The 14538-nt window shown below is 42.4% G+C and overlaps 1 protein-coding gene across 1 annotated transcript; it reads right to left on the bottom strand.

Moving 5' to 3' along the window:
• Window positions 1-1329: 1329 nt before the first annotated feature.
• On the bottom strand, window positions 1330-13719 carry LOC139753963 (ionotropic receptor 93a-like). The gene is made up of 11 exons (XM_071670924.1): window positions 13607-13719; window positions 11655-11770; window positions 9821-9943; window positions 8338-8570; window positions 7742-7870; window positions 6697-6883; window positions 5292-5528; window positions 3537-3802; window positions 3101-3238; window positions 2604-2790; window positions 1330-1839 (listed from the first exon to the last, which is right to left on the bottom strand). The coding sequence occupies exons 1-11, from the start codon at window positions 13683-13685 to the stop codon at window positions 1606-1608; spliced, it is 1929 nt and encodes a 642-aa protein (XP_071527025.1). The 5' UTR covers window positions 13686-13719; the 3' UTR covers window positions 1330-1605.
• Window positions 13720-14538: the final 819 nt, after the last annotated feature.

Genomic DNA, 14538 nt, shown 5'->3' with positions numbered 1-14538 from the left:
CACATCTCTCTTACCCTTACGTTACTTACTCGATCAAACCACCTCATACCACACATTGTCCTCAAACATCTCATTTCCAGCACATCCATCCTCCTGCGCACAACTCTATCCATAGCCCACGCCTCGCAACCATACAACATTGTTGGAACCACTATTCCTTCAAACATACCCATTTTTGCTTTCCGAGATAATGTTCTCGACTTCCACACATTTTTCAAGGCTCCCAAAATTTTCGCCCCCTCCCCCACCCTATGATCCACTTCCGCTTCCATGGTTCCATCCGCTGACAGATCCACTCCCAGATATCTAAAACACTTCACTTCCTCCAGTTTTTCTCCATTCAAACTCACCTCCCAATTGACTTGACCCTCAACCCTACTGTACCTAATAACCTTGCTCTTATTCACATTTACTCTTAACTTTCTTCTTCCACACACTTTACCAAACTCAGTCACCAGCTTCTGCAGTTTCTCACATGAATCAGCCACCAGCGCTGTATCATCAGCGAACAACAACTGACTCACTTCCCAAGCTCTCTCATCCCCAACAGACTTCATACTTGCCCCTCTTTCCAGGACTCTTGCATTTACCTCCCTAACAACCCCATCCATAAACAAATTAAACAACCATGGAGACATCACACAACCCTGCCGCAAACCTACATTCACTGAGAACCAATCACTTTCCTCTCTTCCTACACGTACACATGCCTTACATCCTCGATAAAAACTTTTCACTGCTTCTAACAACTTGCCTCCCACACCATATATTCTTAATACCTTCCACAGAGCATCTCTATCAACTCTATCATATGCCTTCTCCAGATCCATAAATGCTACATACGAATCCATTTGCTTTTCTAAGTATTTCTCACATACATTCTTCAAAGCAAACACCTGATCCACACATCCTCTACCACTTCTGAAACCGCACTGCTCTTCCCCAATCTGATGCTCTGTACATGCCTTCACCCTCTCAATCAATACCCTCCCATATAATTTACCAGGAATACTCAACAAACTTATACCTCTGTAATTTGAGCACTCACTCTTATCCCCTTTGCCTTTGTACAATGGCACTATGCACGCATTCCGCCAATCCTCAGGCACCTCACCATGAGTCATACATACATTAAATAACCTTACCAACCAGTCAACAATACAGTCACCCCCTTTTTTATATATATATATATATATATATATATATATATATATATATATATATATATATATATATATATATATATATATATATATATATATATATATATATATATATATATATGTATATATATATATATATTTATATATATGATATAAGTTGGCCTTATTATATTTCAAATAAACAACATGAATATTTTTTACATACAGTAAATCAAACTTACTGCTTGATTGTAATTCATGGCAAGAAAATCGATTCTAAGTGAATCTCTACTTTACACCATTACTAAGAAGCATACATAAGTGGTGTGTCACTATGCATATACTCTAATACAAATATATATATATACAGGTATAGGATATTCCCACATAATTCTCTACGTTGAGGGCCTCTGTATGCTGTATACAGGAACATATGTTCATATGTTCTCCGTGGTGTCAAGGTTCACTCAGAAGTTTGCAGGTACAAGTGTGTGACGAATTCGATGGCGAACAGAGCCCCTCCGATGAGGAGACCCAGAAAAAGGAGTATGAGGGGCCCCTGCATGTGCCTGAGGGTGAGGGCCGTGGTGGTGCTGCTAGACTCTGCTCCCTCACCCCCCTGACCCTGTTGCCTCCTCATGCTTCGTTGTCGAGCCTTGGCCATCTGGTCGCCGCTCCATTTCTCGTACAAGCCTGCCTAAGGAAACGAAAATTCAACTTCTTCTTTCCTCTATGGAAAAACTCCAGTGGGGCAGTTGTATATCCTCGCTGGGGTTAACGCCTTCGAGACCTAATTTCTCCCCAGTTCTCCTCCAAAAACCTCCTCACAACCTCTGTGATTCTGGTACTTACCGCAATAAACATACTCGATATCACTGTAACATACAATCAGTCTTGGAAGTCCTACATTATCAAGTGGGCAAGAAACTGAGAAAATTCTTCTGAATAGATGCTTCGATTATACAGAGGATTAATCCGTCCTTTGTATGGATTTGTGATCTCAGCTTATGAGAGTGAAATCCCCTCAAAAAAAAATATGAATCTCCCTCACTGATCACGACAACATTCAAAATATTTCACTTATTAGGAGCTAAGGCTCATGTAGCCATAACTGCATTTACTCTTCATTACTTATTTCGCCCAGGCTTGCGCTTTGATTGACGACCTAATTCTAAGCTCATCTTGCCACTCTCTTACCACCAAGGCTCTCTCGTGATCGTGATATAAACTGGAAGGAAAACGAGTTGTCCTGAGGGACTCTGGTGTTTATCATGGAAAACGACACGTAGCATTTTGGCTAAGGTGACACGTTATCATGACTCACATCCAAATTCAGATCCTGCTGAGGAACACGGAATATCTCCAAAAGAAACGAGTCAACAGATGACGCACATGAGCTCACTCATAAGTACAGCAGATCTATATTAAAAACAGCAAAGTACGTGAATATTCCAAACCTACTTCTATGACGGCCATGATGCAGCGGTTCAGCTGTAGACGGTAAGGGGCGTCGTGGGGAATGATCCAGGCGGCCAGGCCGGGAGTGACGTGCTGACGGCCAATGTACAAGTCTGTGGTGCCATCTGGCTGGCTGAACTCCTCAGCAATGATGTGTTCCAGGTAACGCCGACCCTCTATTACCGCCTGGCTGGAAAAAAAAAGAAAAGAGATAATACACAAGAACAAACCATCTGGGCTTATCAGAAAGCACACAACTGCTCACACAAAGCTGGAGTGAGCTACGCTGAGTACGAACGTAATAAATGAAAAAAAAAAAAAGATATGGACAAATATCATTAAGTTTCTAAAGCAAGTACGGGACCTTTCCAAAGCTAACGAAAAATTAAGGTTGGCAAAATCTATATCATGCATTCTTGGTGATTATGTAGCAACAACATGTAAGTAAAAAAGAAAGCTTTCAGTCTAGTATATTAAAAACTGAATGGTTCGCGACTCACTTATATTTCAAAGCTTGCTTGAGTCCGTCTCTCACGCCGATGCCGATGACCAGCAGTTCGCCAAGCTTTTGGAACACCTCGTAGTCGGAGTTCATAAAGAATTCCTTGTAAGCAGCTCCGTACAGCGGCCGTGTTACTCTTTGGGATTAAGAAACTCTAGTGAGTGACCTCGTATAATTCTAAACATTGTCAAAATTCTCACAGTACATGAGACATCCAACATCTATCTTTTAAAAGAAGTGACTCTTTAAATTCCTTCAGAATTGACAAAAATGAATTATACAATTTTATTCGCGGACTATATGTCATACGTCTTACAACGTACTCATGCATATATTTTTTGAGCTTCATGAAGATGTTGAGGCACCGCATCATTCAAATAATAGCAGGGTCACGATTATGTATCAGTTCATAGATACAGCTGTAAGTACCTCACCTGTCAATTACTTCAACCAGTTCCTCTACTGTCTCTGGTCGAGGCGGGTACTTGGGGAGGGTGAGGTGAGCGGTGAGGTTGCAGCGGTAGACCGTCCCGATGATGAAGGCGAACACCAGCCAGGCCGCCACCAGCAGGCGGCTGGAACTGGTGGTGGGCAGCCGTCGTGGCAGGTTCTGCCCCAGCAGCATCCCTGTCATGTGCTGCAACACCTCTCCCGCCCCTATCCTGCTGCCGCCGTCCCTCTGCTTCCCTACACGAATAATCTGAAGTGCTCGAGCAATTGTTGTATCTATATACTCCGTCTTGAAGGGCGTGAATAAGGTAATTATATATGACATAGGTTTTGCTCAGGGACGTTGTCTTTGACGTGCTTCTTTATTCAAGAAGGAAGAGAAACTCTTAGGGGAATTCCTGCCAATATCAACAACTACTAAAGCCTAATCATGAATGAAGAATTAGCATTACGACAACTTCCTTTTGACATAATGTGACAAGGACATTCGGGGATATATATATATATATATATATATATATATATATATATATATATATATATATATATATATATATATATATATATATATATATATATATATATATATATGTATTATACACTGCCTTTTTCACATTAGCCATGTAGCACCTGGAACAAGAAAAGTGCTCTCATTTGCACACATCTATTCTTAAATTCTCAAGTGCACAATACTATACCTAGAGTCTACCATTCACCGCCAGGCCCAAGAGACTCGACCATGGTTTATCTCGACCGTTTCACATTCCCTGGTTAAGCCTAGTAGCACCATGGTCCTACCTACCCCCTTTCAAATACCACGTCCTTCCAATCCATTTTAACGCTTCTCGTCCCCCTGAACGTTCCTGTCCCTAGTATCCCACAGTTTCTCTCGTCTCTTCCTTTGATCTTCCTCCGCTGTCTTCCATTAGCCCTTGCCCCTTCTACTTCTGACACACTAGCAATCCTTTTTCTCTTTTCTTTTCCATAGGATCGGATCAGGACTAAAGTATTACGTAAAGCAACTTATTATCTGGAACTGAAAATGATAACCAGATGACAGTCAATAAGCCTACAGACAAGAGGACTGAACTTGTTCTGATGCCTGTAAATTATACAGTTTCCAGCATATGAAAACTGAACTAAAAAGGAGGACATTTTGTCGACAGAACTATTATCACAAGGATAAACTAAATGTTAGATTTCATCAGTTTTTCCATTGCTGCTTCTAAAACTCTGAATAACTTTCATTATCAATAAAAGCAAGATATAACGAATAAGACACATGATCACATCACTGAAACAGCTACCAAACTGACCAAAAATGAATTAAGAAGAAAAGATCATCAAGATTCACATATCCTGACTATAGTGACATATCATCTACTGAAGAAGTATTAGGGTTTCTCCCAGAAGCCTCGTACAAGTTCATAGGTATAGAACAATCAGTCATGCGGGCAATTCGCCCTCATATGCCTACAGCTCTCGTTCAGTAGGTTTAAGTGTTCAGCTTCAAAATTACTTTCAGCCTAAGTTTCTCAGGGATTCATAAACATGGGTTTCCTTGCAAAATATCTGTCCATTTTAATTTTTTATTATGTAAACCTCAGTGACACAAAAAAAAAACGCTTACGGACTGCAAAGTCCACTTAGACCCACTGACAAGAACATTCTTAAGAGTGAGAGACACTGTTCATACACTGGCAGAAAAGGTGATATTGGAATGAGCATAAACACCGTACCACGATGAGGATGGCTGGTACACTGAACAGGAGAGCGAGGACGGTCGCCCACACCTGGTCGGCCAGCGGGTAGTAGAGGCTCTGCCAGCCGGGTTTGAGGCCAGGTTTCTTCATACCGAAAGCCATAAACACATACTCGTAGGTGTACGTCACATCATACCGTTCTAGACGCTGTGGCAGCACCGTGTGGTACACGGGTGAGATGAAGGATCTTCTCTCCGGCACTCTCTTGTCAGCCTGCCATGGAGTATACCAATGTAGAAGGCACCATCAATCTTCAGTATGATAAAGTACACAGAAGGATCTATCTCGTATCGAATTAAGATGATAAAGGAAAATAAAGTGAATGGGAGGGCCATTTGTTACCACGTACGGAAGGGTAAATTTTCTTACACTCAGATATCGCAGGTATTGTTAAAAAATCAGAGTAACCGAACACGAATCACTTGGCAGATGTGACTTTCATTTATATGTACATCGGAAACATTTTGTTTTGAAATATAATCAAAGTTTAATTCATGAAGAACTGGTTTCAGAGACTGGTACATCATCTACCGGAATCATAAATGACAGTTTCCAAATGAAATCAAACATCTTAGCTCTTTATGGACTGCATAAACTTACTGATTCTGGCTCTGTGAAGGCAGTGATTCACCTTGCTCAGTGTAGAAGACTTATCCCTATCCACTTAAAGGTTCCATGCAGCGGGACTTTCTTGCTTCGGATTATACACTGGCAGCAGTTCAGTGTCCCTCTAGCACGTAAATCATCTTGTCTGAGAAATTGTGAGGAACTGATGTGGCGGTAGAGTCTTCCTTCCCTTGATCCATATACTGGTAATGAATTACCTTAGCCTATGTAATAGAGGTAACATCATGGCCAATGTAGCAGCGGTGAGTCATTTCATTCCAAGTAATGGCAACGACTCACGCTGACCCATGTAAAGGCAATTGTGCACCTTGGATGAATGCTGATCTACCCCGGTCCATACAGTAGGAGTGACTCACCACAGCCTATACAACAACAGTAGCCAATCTTACCCCAGGCAGCAGCAGCAGCATCTGGATTAACCCAATTGTTCTTCACCAGTTTGATGGTCTCTGCATGCCACTACACCCGCTATTGCTACTCTCCCATACACCTTATCAGTTATACTCATATACCTGGTATACAAATACCTCTTTAATTCCAGCCTTCACTTTTATACCTTTTGAGGCAGTGGCAGACTCATCTCCCAGATTTGTATCGACCCAGACTCCAGTAACCGGTGTCTCACGTCTGTTAACCTCGCGACAGTGAGTAAACTTGGCGTAGGCAGTACAATTATTCATCTCGGTTCATGTAGGGGTAATAACTCACCTCTGGACAATATAATGCTCTAACACATCAATGCTGAGTGACTCACCTCAGCCCAGCTGGCGGTAGGGAGGACGTAGAAGGTAAACTTGAGAGCACCAGCCACAGAGTTCAGTAGTTCGCCGTCGGTGCCGGAGTATTTCCTGACGGTGGTGCCGTTGGCGGTCCGGTGTTCCTCCTCCACCCAGTACGGAGGGTAGGGCAGCGCCGTCACTGGTATCGTCGCTCCCTGGAAACTGACGACGCACAAGGTTGTAGTTACCTGAAGAAGGCTCGTGGTGTTGGGCAAGTCCTTGTGAGTGTTAGAAAAAGCTAAAGATTTCGAAGATGAACCACTCAAACCCACCTGAGGAAATGCGTTTATAACTTAAAGAAATATCTGTTGGGTTTCTTGCTGTCGCATTCATTGGTAACATCATTTTGGTTTGTGAGTGAAAAATCTAAAAGGTCTACGTCGTGATATCTCTCGTCATTAATAACAAGACCAGTACTGTGTCCATGCATCATCAAGGGGTGTGGCAGCTTTCAGTAACCCATCAAAAGGACTCCTGCAAGATGCAAGTTCAGTTCATGGACTTGGTAATAGTTCCCTTTCGTTTGTTGTCTTCCATGAATTGAGTCATTGCCAAATTAACATAATCATCTTTGAGAGGTTTCTCGACCACACGATGTATTATGAAGCAGCAACATAATTCAATCTACGGCCGAATTTAGACAACGGACTTTGTATCGGATTGGAAAAGACTTAGAATACACTAAGTGTAATCCCCCACACAATGTTTTAACGATCACTTCATTCACCATTGGACTTTGAGTGAAAGGAGAGGTCACGGTACATGCCATGCAGTCACCGTCCATCTGTCATACACAGTAGAGCTGTGAAATATAGACACAGACAGGTAGGCGGTAATTAACAACCAAATTCCCCGATGAGGACGTTTGGCAGACACAAGGAGAGATGGTTATCTGAAAGCATATTATTAACCATGATAATTTACGACCTGACAGACAGTCACACAGAAACAGAGAGATAGGCGTAGGGAAATGCCCGCCCTGTATGTGGAGTGGGTACTACCCCATCCACCTTTACTTACTTGTCATACTTCTCTGGGAACAGCTGGGCATTGATGGTAAGGTGGAGGCCGCGGTTTGGAGTCCATGTGGCTACTTGAAGCACTTTTTCACTGGCCTGGTTGAACGGCAGGTAAGTATACACGCTGACCCTGTACATGATGAGAGTATGTTGAATTGTACACATATATTCGAGTATATAGTATTCGAATAATCATTTCCCTATTAAGGGCGGTAACGCTCCCGCCTGTTGCACAGGGGTCCCGGGTTCGATCCCGGCTGTTGGGGGTTTGTATGTTGCATGAAGGTGCGCTTTCATATGCACTTTGTTTGTATTCATATACCTCCGCGTTGTACAGTTAGGTTCGGTAAAATGCTACCTACTGGCTGTGTAAGCCTGATAGGAAATGACCAGTGTAGACCCCGTTGCTCACCAATGTGAGACGAAGGGTATTCGAGCATATATATATATATATACATATATATATATATATATATATATATATATATATATATATATATATATATATATATATATATATATATATATATATATATGTGTGTGTGTGTGTGTGTGTGTATGTGTGTGTGTGTGTGTGTGTGTATCAATGCATATTACCTGAGGCCAGATGGCGTTTCTTCTAGGTTGAGGAAGATGGTGTTCATCATGGAGAAGGTCCAGAGAGCGGGCAGGAGGGCGTGGAGCTGTGGGAGGGTGAGACGGGTGACCACCAGCAGCCTGGTGGCCCACACCAGGAGGCGGCCCTTGAGGGAGGACTCGGCGAAGGCGGCGAGGAAGGCCGGGTCGTGGCTCACTACCACCACCCTTAAGCACCACGACCCAAGTCGCACCTGAACACAAACAAGTAACTGAATCATCCTCATATATAAAGGTGACGGGTTATGATGAGTTTATCATACGCAGGTAGGGAAGTGAAAGTCTCTTCCATCCTGTAATATAGACGTGAAACTTATCCGCAAGTTGGCAATTATCTAAGTGACTTCTCCACCTCGGCAGCGATGTATTCAGCAATATAGTAAGAACTACTTATCCTCCTCATCATTACCGTAAGAACTACTTATCCTCCTCATCACTACCGTAAGAACTACTCATCCTCTTCATCACTACCGTGAGAGTACACTGCCTACCTCAGCAGTGGTGGGAGAGGGCCTCTCTCACCAGACGCAAAGGGTGACAGTTAATCTACTGGATCCATGGCCATTGTAGAATTACCTCCTCAAGATTACTGTTAGTCACCTTCGGCCAGTACAGTCTCGTCAAGGACCTTCTCGTACCATAAGATTCCATCAGTTCCCATCAGTATAGCTGACATTTCATGTGGAGTAATGTGAGTGGAATTGTCCACCACACCATTGATATGAGAGACGATCGCCCACCTCAATGATAATGTAAGAGTGACGTTCATGTCTAGCGTAGGATCTTGAAGGGACCTACCTCCGTTAGCCATAATGATTCATCTACCCAAGGGAAACAGAGATGTCAGAAAGACTCAGCGAACTGGCTCAACAGCCACGTGAGAGCGAACTATACCCACCTCACCAGTAGTGTGAGAATGACCTTACCACCTCAGCAAAGAAGTACCCGCTTCGTTAGCTAATATGAGAGCAGCTCACCTGCCTCAGCAGTAGCATGAGAGGAGTCTTAACCACCTCAGCGTCAGAGAATGACCTACAAGTTTAAGAAAGTATAGGAATGACCAAAATGCCTTGGCGTTAATGAGAGAATGGCCTACCGGCCTTCGCTTTACTTTTAGGGAAATCTACCAACCTGACGAAATTTTTGAGGATAACACGTTTTCATCAGTGAGAGTAATTTATCAATTCAACAGTGGCATGAGAGTGTACTACCCACCCTAACCTCATGTGAGAGTGACCTATCCTCCTCAGTATCGATGTGATAGTGACCTGACTTCATCTGAGAGTGACCTATATGAGATTGACCAGTCCTCTTCAGTCCTGATGTGACATTGACTTACCTGACTCAGAAATGACATGAGAGTGGTCCTCGCTCCGCTCCTCACCCCTCACCATTAATGCAAGATTAACTAACCTCTCTCAGCAGTGATGTGAGGGTGACCTACCCGTCTAGCCTGGCTGATCAGGTGGGAGAGCATCGCCAGCGTCACGTTAGCGTCCTGACCGTCCGCTGCCGTCACCTCCATCACCGTCACACCCCGGGGGGATGACCTCTCGCTGCTCACAGCCTGCGTGATGAACAAGCAGTCAGTCTGAAGGTAGTATTATGGGTTTCCGGCCCTTAGATGTGACACTGGTGCCCGATGGTTAAAAAGTTGTGATATGTACTATAAAAAATCACATTTGTTTAAGATATGCTCTGTTACTGATTGCTACAGCATATACTTACGATTATCTGTCTATCTATTCACATATATGTATGTACTAAACTTCGCATGCTTGAAGTTAAACGGCGAGCCGAAAGTCGTCTCTGGCGAGGCAGCATAATAGTAAGCTGGAAAGGGAGAGCACAATCTTGTCGAGGAACTTCTCACTCCAAAAATATCTGTATTTTTCTTTCTACTCGAAGCATGCCGTAGAGAGCGACTGAAAGGTGGTACCTGCGTGCTGGAAATCCTCCCTTCCTTGTATTGGGTGTAATAGCTTATATCGATGCGTGAGAGCATGTCGTATTGTAGACGTAAAAAGGTGTGACTGGAGAGCGTTATGATGATACAGAGAGGAAGCCTCATGACCTGGGCGCTGGCGGGCTGCCGTGTAGTTCCGTGATCGCTAGAGGGACGACAGATCTCTTGGATCACAGACGCTGAGAGGGATGGCATTTGTGACTCTTTATAAGAAATATGTGTGACGCTTAATTCTGATACTGTTGTTACATATAATATAATGAACACTACCGAAGAACATACAGAACCTAGATATCACAAACGAAGAAACCTGAACACTACAGAAGAACATGCAGAACATAGACGCCACAAAACAATATAAAGATCCTGCGTACCACATAAAAAAGTGAAGTTCCTGTATACCACATAAGAGCATGCAAAACTTGGACACTAGACAAGAGCATGAAAAACCTGTACATTACATAAGAGCACGCAGAAACTGGGCACTCAATAAGAGAATACAAAATACGAACACTGATTTAAAGCAGCCGAACCGTAAACACTGCATGATAAGATGCAGAACCTGAACTCTACATAAAAACAGAATATGCTTACCACATGACAACATGTAAACATTCAGCACTATGCAAGAATATGTGAAGCCTGCATTCTTAATAAGTCTCAAAAAACATCAAAGAAAAAAGCTCATACAACAGCTCAAGCTACTTTAAGCAAAGGCTCTTGCCTCATGAAAGCGTACAACAGCTGGAGTAATAGATAGGAAACGCAACCTCTCTTCTACCATCCCTCTCTGGTCGCCGCGAGATTGCTGCTACATATGTATTGTACGTGTATCATTTTGGCCACTGTTCTCATGAGCTATTCTAACCTGTCCCAAGTCCCCGGCCCCAAAGGCTAGATAGAACCCGCGGCACAAGTGTGTCTGTTACTTCCCTCTGTTTCCGTGTAGAGACCTACCACTCCGAGGATTGGTCGTTATGATAACGTCAAGCCTTCACTCAAATAGATAAGCTGTGAAACTCGCTTTCTCCTTTCATCATATTCGCTTCAATAGAACATGCTTCAACAAGATACATTATCAGAGCAAGCAGCACCAAAGCACTGAATATTCACATATACATTGAGACAATACTAAAGAGCTTACAAGACCCTAACTCTACATAATACACATAAAATCTGGATACTACATGAAAAACACAGATGCTACATAAAAGCGTACAGTACCTGCACTTTACACCAAGGGCATTAAGCAACTGAAGATTGCACAACAGCGTACAGTATTCATATGATACATGTAAACATAGATTGTCACCTTGAGGACGTTGGAAGGTGAGGTGACGCCATCTGTTAGGAGGATGAGGGAGCAGGAGGGCTGAGACGTGGCCTCCAGCACGGCACTCACCGCCACTGACCCAACGCTTTCCATACCTGAACGTTTATACACATGTGATTATGCGTAATATATATATATATATATATATATATATATATATATATATATATATATATATATATATATATATATATATATATATGTGTGTGGAAAGGTTTGTGTGTGTGTGTGTGTGTGTGTGTGTGTGTGTGTTCATTCATCTATGTAATTAATCGAATCAACTAGTTAAACAACAGTATTAAAGCATGCATACAATGTAAAAGTACCAATTGCCTAACATAAAGAGAAGGTGTATTTTGTACATTTCCTCAGGGTTACTGAGACCTAGTGATGACAATCAATGAAATCAGTACAGACAATTGAGACACACACTGGATGTGATAAGTGTTTGGGAGGCACAGTGAGTGGGTGAAAAGACATATGAAAAGGAATGTCAAATAAGCTCGAACAAGGAGCGTGCTATATAGATATACCAACATATGCAGTTGAGTGGTGCAGAATGAATTGCATTATGAATACTAACAGAATAGGTGACGTGAAATGAGGTGTATGATATTGAGGTGTGCGATATGATTTTCTTTTTTCTTTTACCGAAGCTTGACTCATATTTTCGAAAGGTACAGAGGAAAGTTAACGTCAGGTGGTTGGTTGCCAAATACTAGAAAATCAATTGCCAGGCTACCAATATCCCTCTCTAAGCTTGATAATGTCAATTATAACATTTTTTTTGTTCTTCAAGAAATTGCTAAAACGCTTACGGTAGACATTAAATCGACTGAAGTTCACAGTGTAAATTGATTGAAAAATTAGATGAAGGAGAAGCCCTAGAAGTTTACAATACAATTCAAAATCTCTTTATAAAATCGTGCAGTCTTCCCAGAAAATAATGCGCCTTTGTTTCACATATCCGACAATGACGACCTGTAAGTATAGCTGTCACATATGTAAAAAGTGTCACACATACACATGAAGTGATCACGATGAAATGGGAACGGTAATCAAGTATATTCTTAATGCTTTCGTGCCCGCAGGTGGCCGGACCCACATGAATGTCGGCACATATGATTGTCGTCAATAATTTTCCGGAGCGGGAGAGAGCTGTGGCTCGACACAAGATGCTACTGATGAGACATAGTGACCATCGTGCTATCTCCTTTTTCATCGGAATGCTCAGGAAGGAACGGTGTTGGGGGGGAAGAGAAGGACCAAAGGCTGCTAAAGATCTACCATTTACCTCTCTTTCCCACACCCTCTATGTCACATACTTCATGAGGAGAATTTATATACATTAGCCATCGAAGAACGCGCCTCGGATAAAGTCTCTCGATCCTGTGATGCTAAATGCATCGGTTATCCGACCCACCTGGCGTCTCACATCACAGACCAGAAGTCGACCCTTTCACAAAGTCACTGCTCTCAGTGACAAGCATAAGCTCCCTTACGTTGTTTTTCTCGTTTCTTTTTTTTTCTATCATGATTTACAAGTAATTCCCAAAAAAGCAAAGTTGTGGCTCAGTGAACCTCAAAGTGTTATGCCTCTTGGTGTTGGTATTATGCCAGCAAACCTCGCACACTGCATCGTATAGAACAATACATCACGGAACACTATAAAAACCACCCCTTAAATGAGACGTAACAAATCGGACGAATTACTTCCGTAGTGGTAATAGGGTATTGATATGAATGTCAATAGGGTATTGATATGAATGTTAACTGCAGCTCGGCCTTGGTGAGAAGCTAGCACTTACACGAGTAATTGAACAACTTGACCCTAAGAGTGACTGAAGGAACAGCTTGACCTCAGTGATGGGCTAATAATCTACATGTGTCGAGAACTGGTAGCTTGGCTACAGTGCAGAGCCAAAACTTACGTGCGTCAGGGAATACATTAGCCGAGATGGGAGCCAGCAGAAACGTCATCATCATCATCATCACGATTGTGGTCTTCATAGTCTAGCCTCACTCTAGCCTCACCCTCGACGCTGAAAATATGTCTCTTAAAGGCGTTGATTTTTAATGAATAGTATAACTGCATCACAAACCATACACGCGCACACACAAACACACACGTTTACACACACTATATGTAGCAGAGAAATGTAGACTCCTTAGGAGTGATAATTTCTTGAATGAAACTCTACTCCGTGTGATACAGCCTCGCTAAAGCTGACTTTTCACTCGCAGCGCATCCTCTTGCAGGGGGAGTTCATCAATATATATATATATATATATATATATATATATATATATATATATATATATATATATATATATATATATATAGATAGATAGATAGATAGATAGATAGATAGATAGATAGATAGATAGATAGAGTTGATTCTGGACTCCGTCTACTCTAGGTTACACCGATAGCGAAAGATCACCTTTGACGTGGCTCTTTCATCACCAGTTGACGAGAGGGGGGTACAATCTCTGCCAAAGAACTCCCTCCAAAGGAGTCAATCATTTCCCTGTTTCAGGAAATATCTGCCGAAGCTCCATCAAATGCGGTCCTAGAGTAACTCCATAACCCCTTCTGAAAAAGGAATCCAGAGGCAATCGACTGACGGCCATCTCGATAAAGATTATATAGCAGAACACGTAATGACACGACCTCCACCTATCCACTGTATATCAAAAGTACGTAAGTCTAGACAAATGTGACGGCGATAAAGTCGTTCTGTATCTGACTCCTTATCCTGATCCTGCACGCCAGAGGGTGGCTAGCAGCTACCTCAGTGCCTCCGTGAAACGTGAGGGCACTCGAGGTTAATACAGACACACATGTATTGCCAAGATACCC

The sequence above is a fragment of the Panulirus ornatus genome, chromosome 16 (assembly GCF_036320965.1).
Source record: "Panulirus ornatus isolate Po-2019 chromosome 16, ASM3632096v1, whole genome shotgun sequence".
Lineage (NCBI taxonomy): Eukaryota > Metazoa > Arthropoda > Malacostraca > Decapoda > Palinuridae > Panulirus > Panulirus ornatus.
Note: the sequence above shows the minus strand (reverse complement) of the source record. Positions and strands in the feature narration are given on the sequence as shown.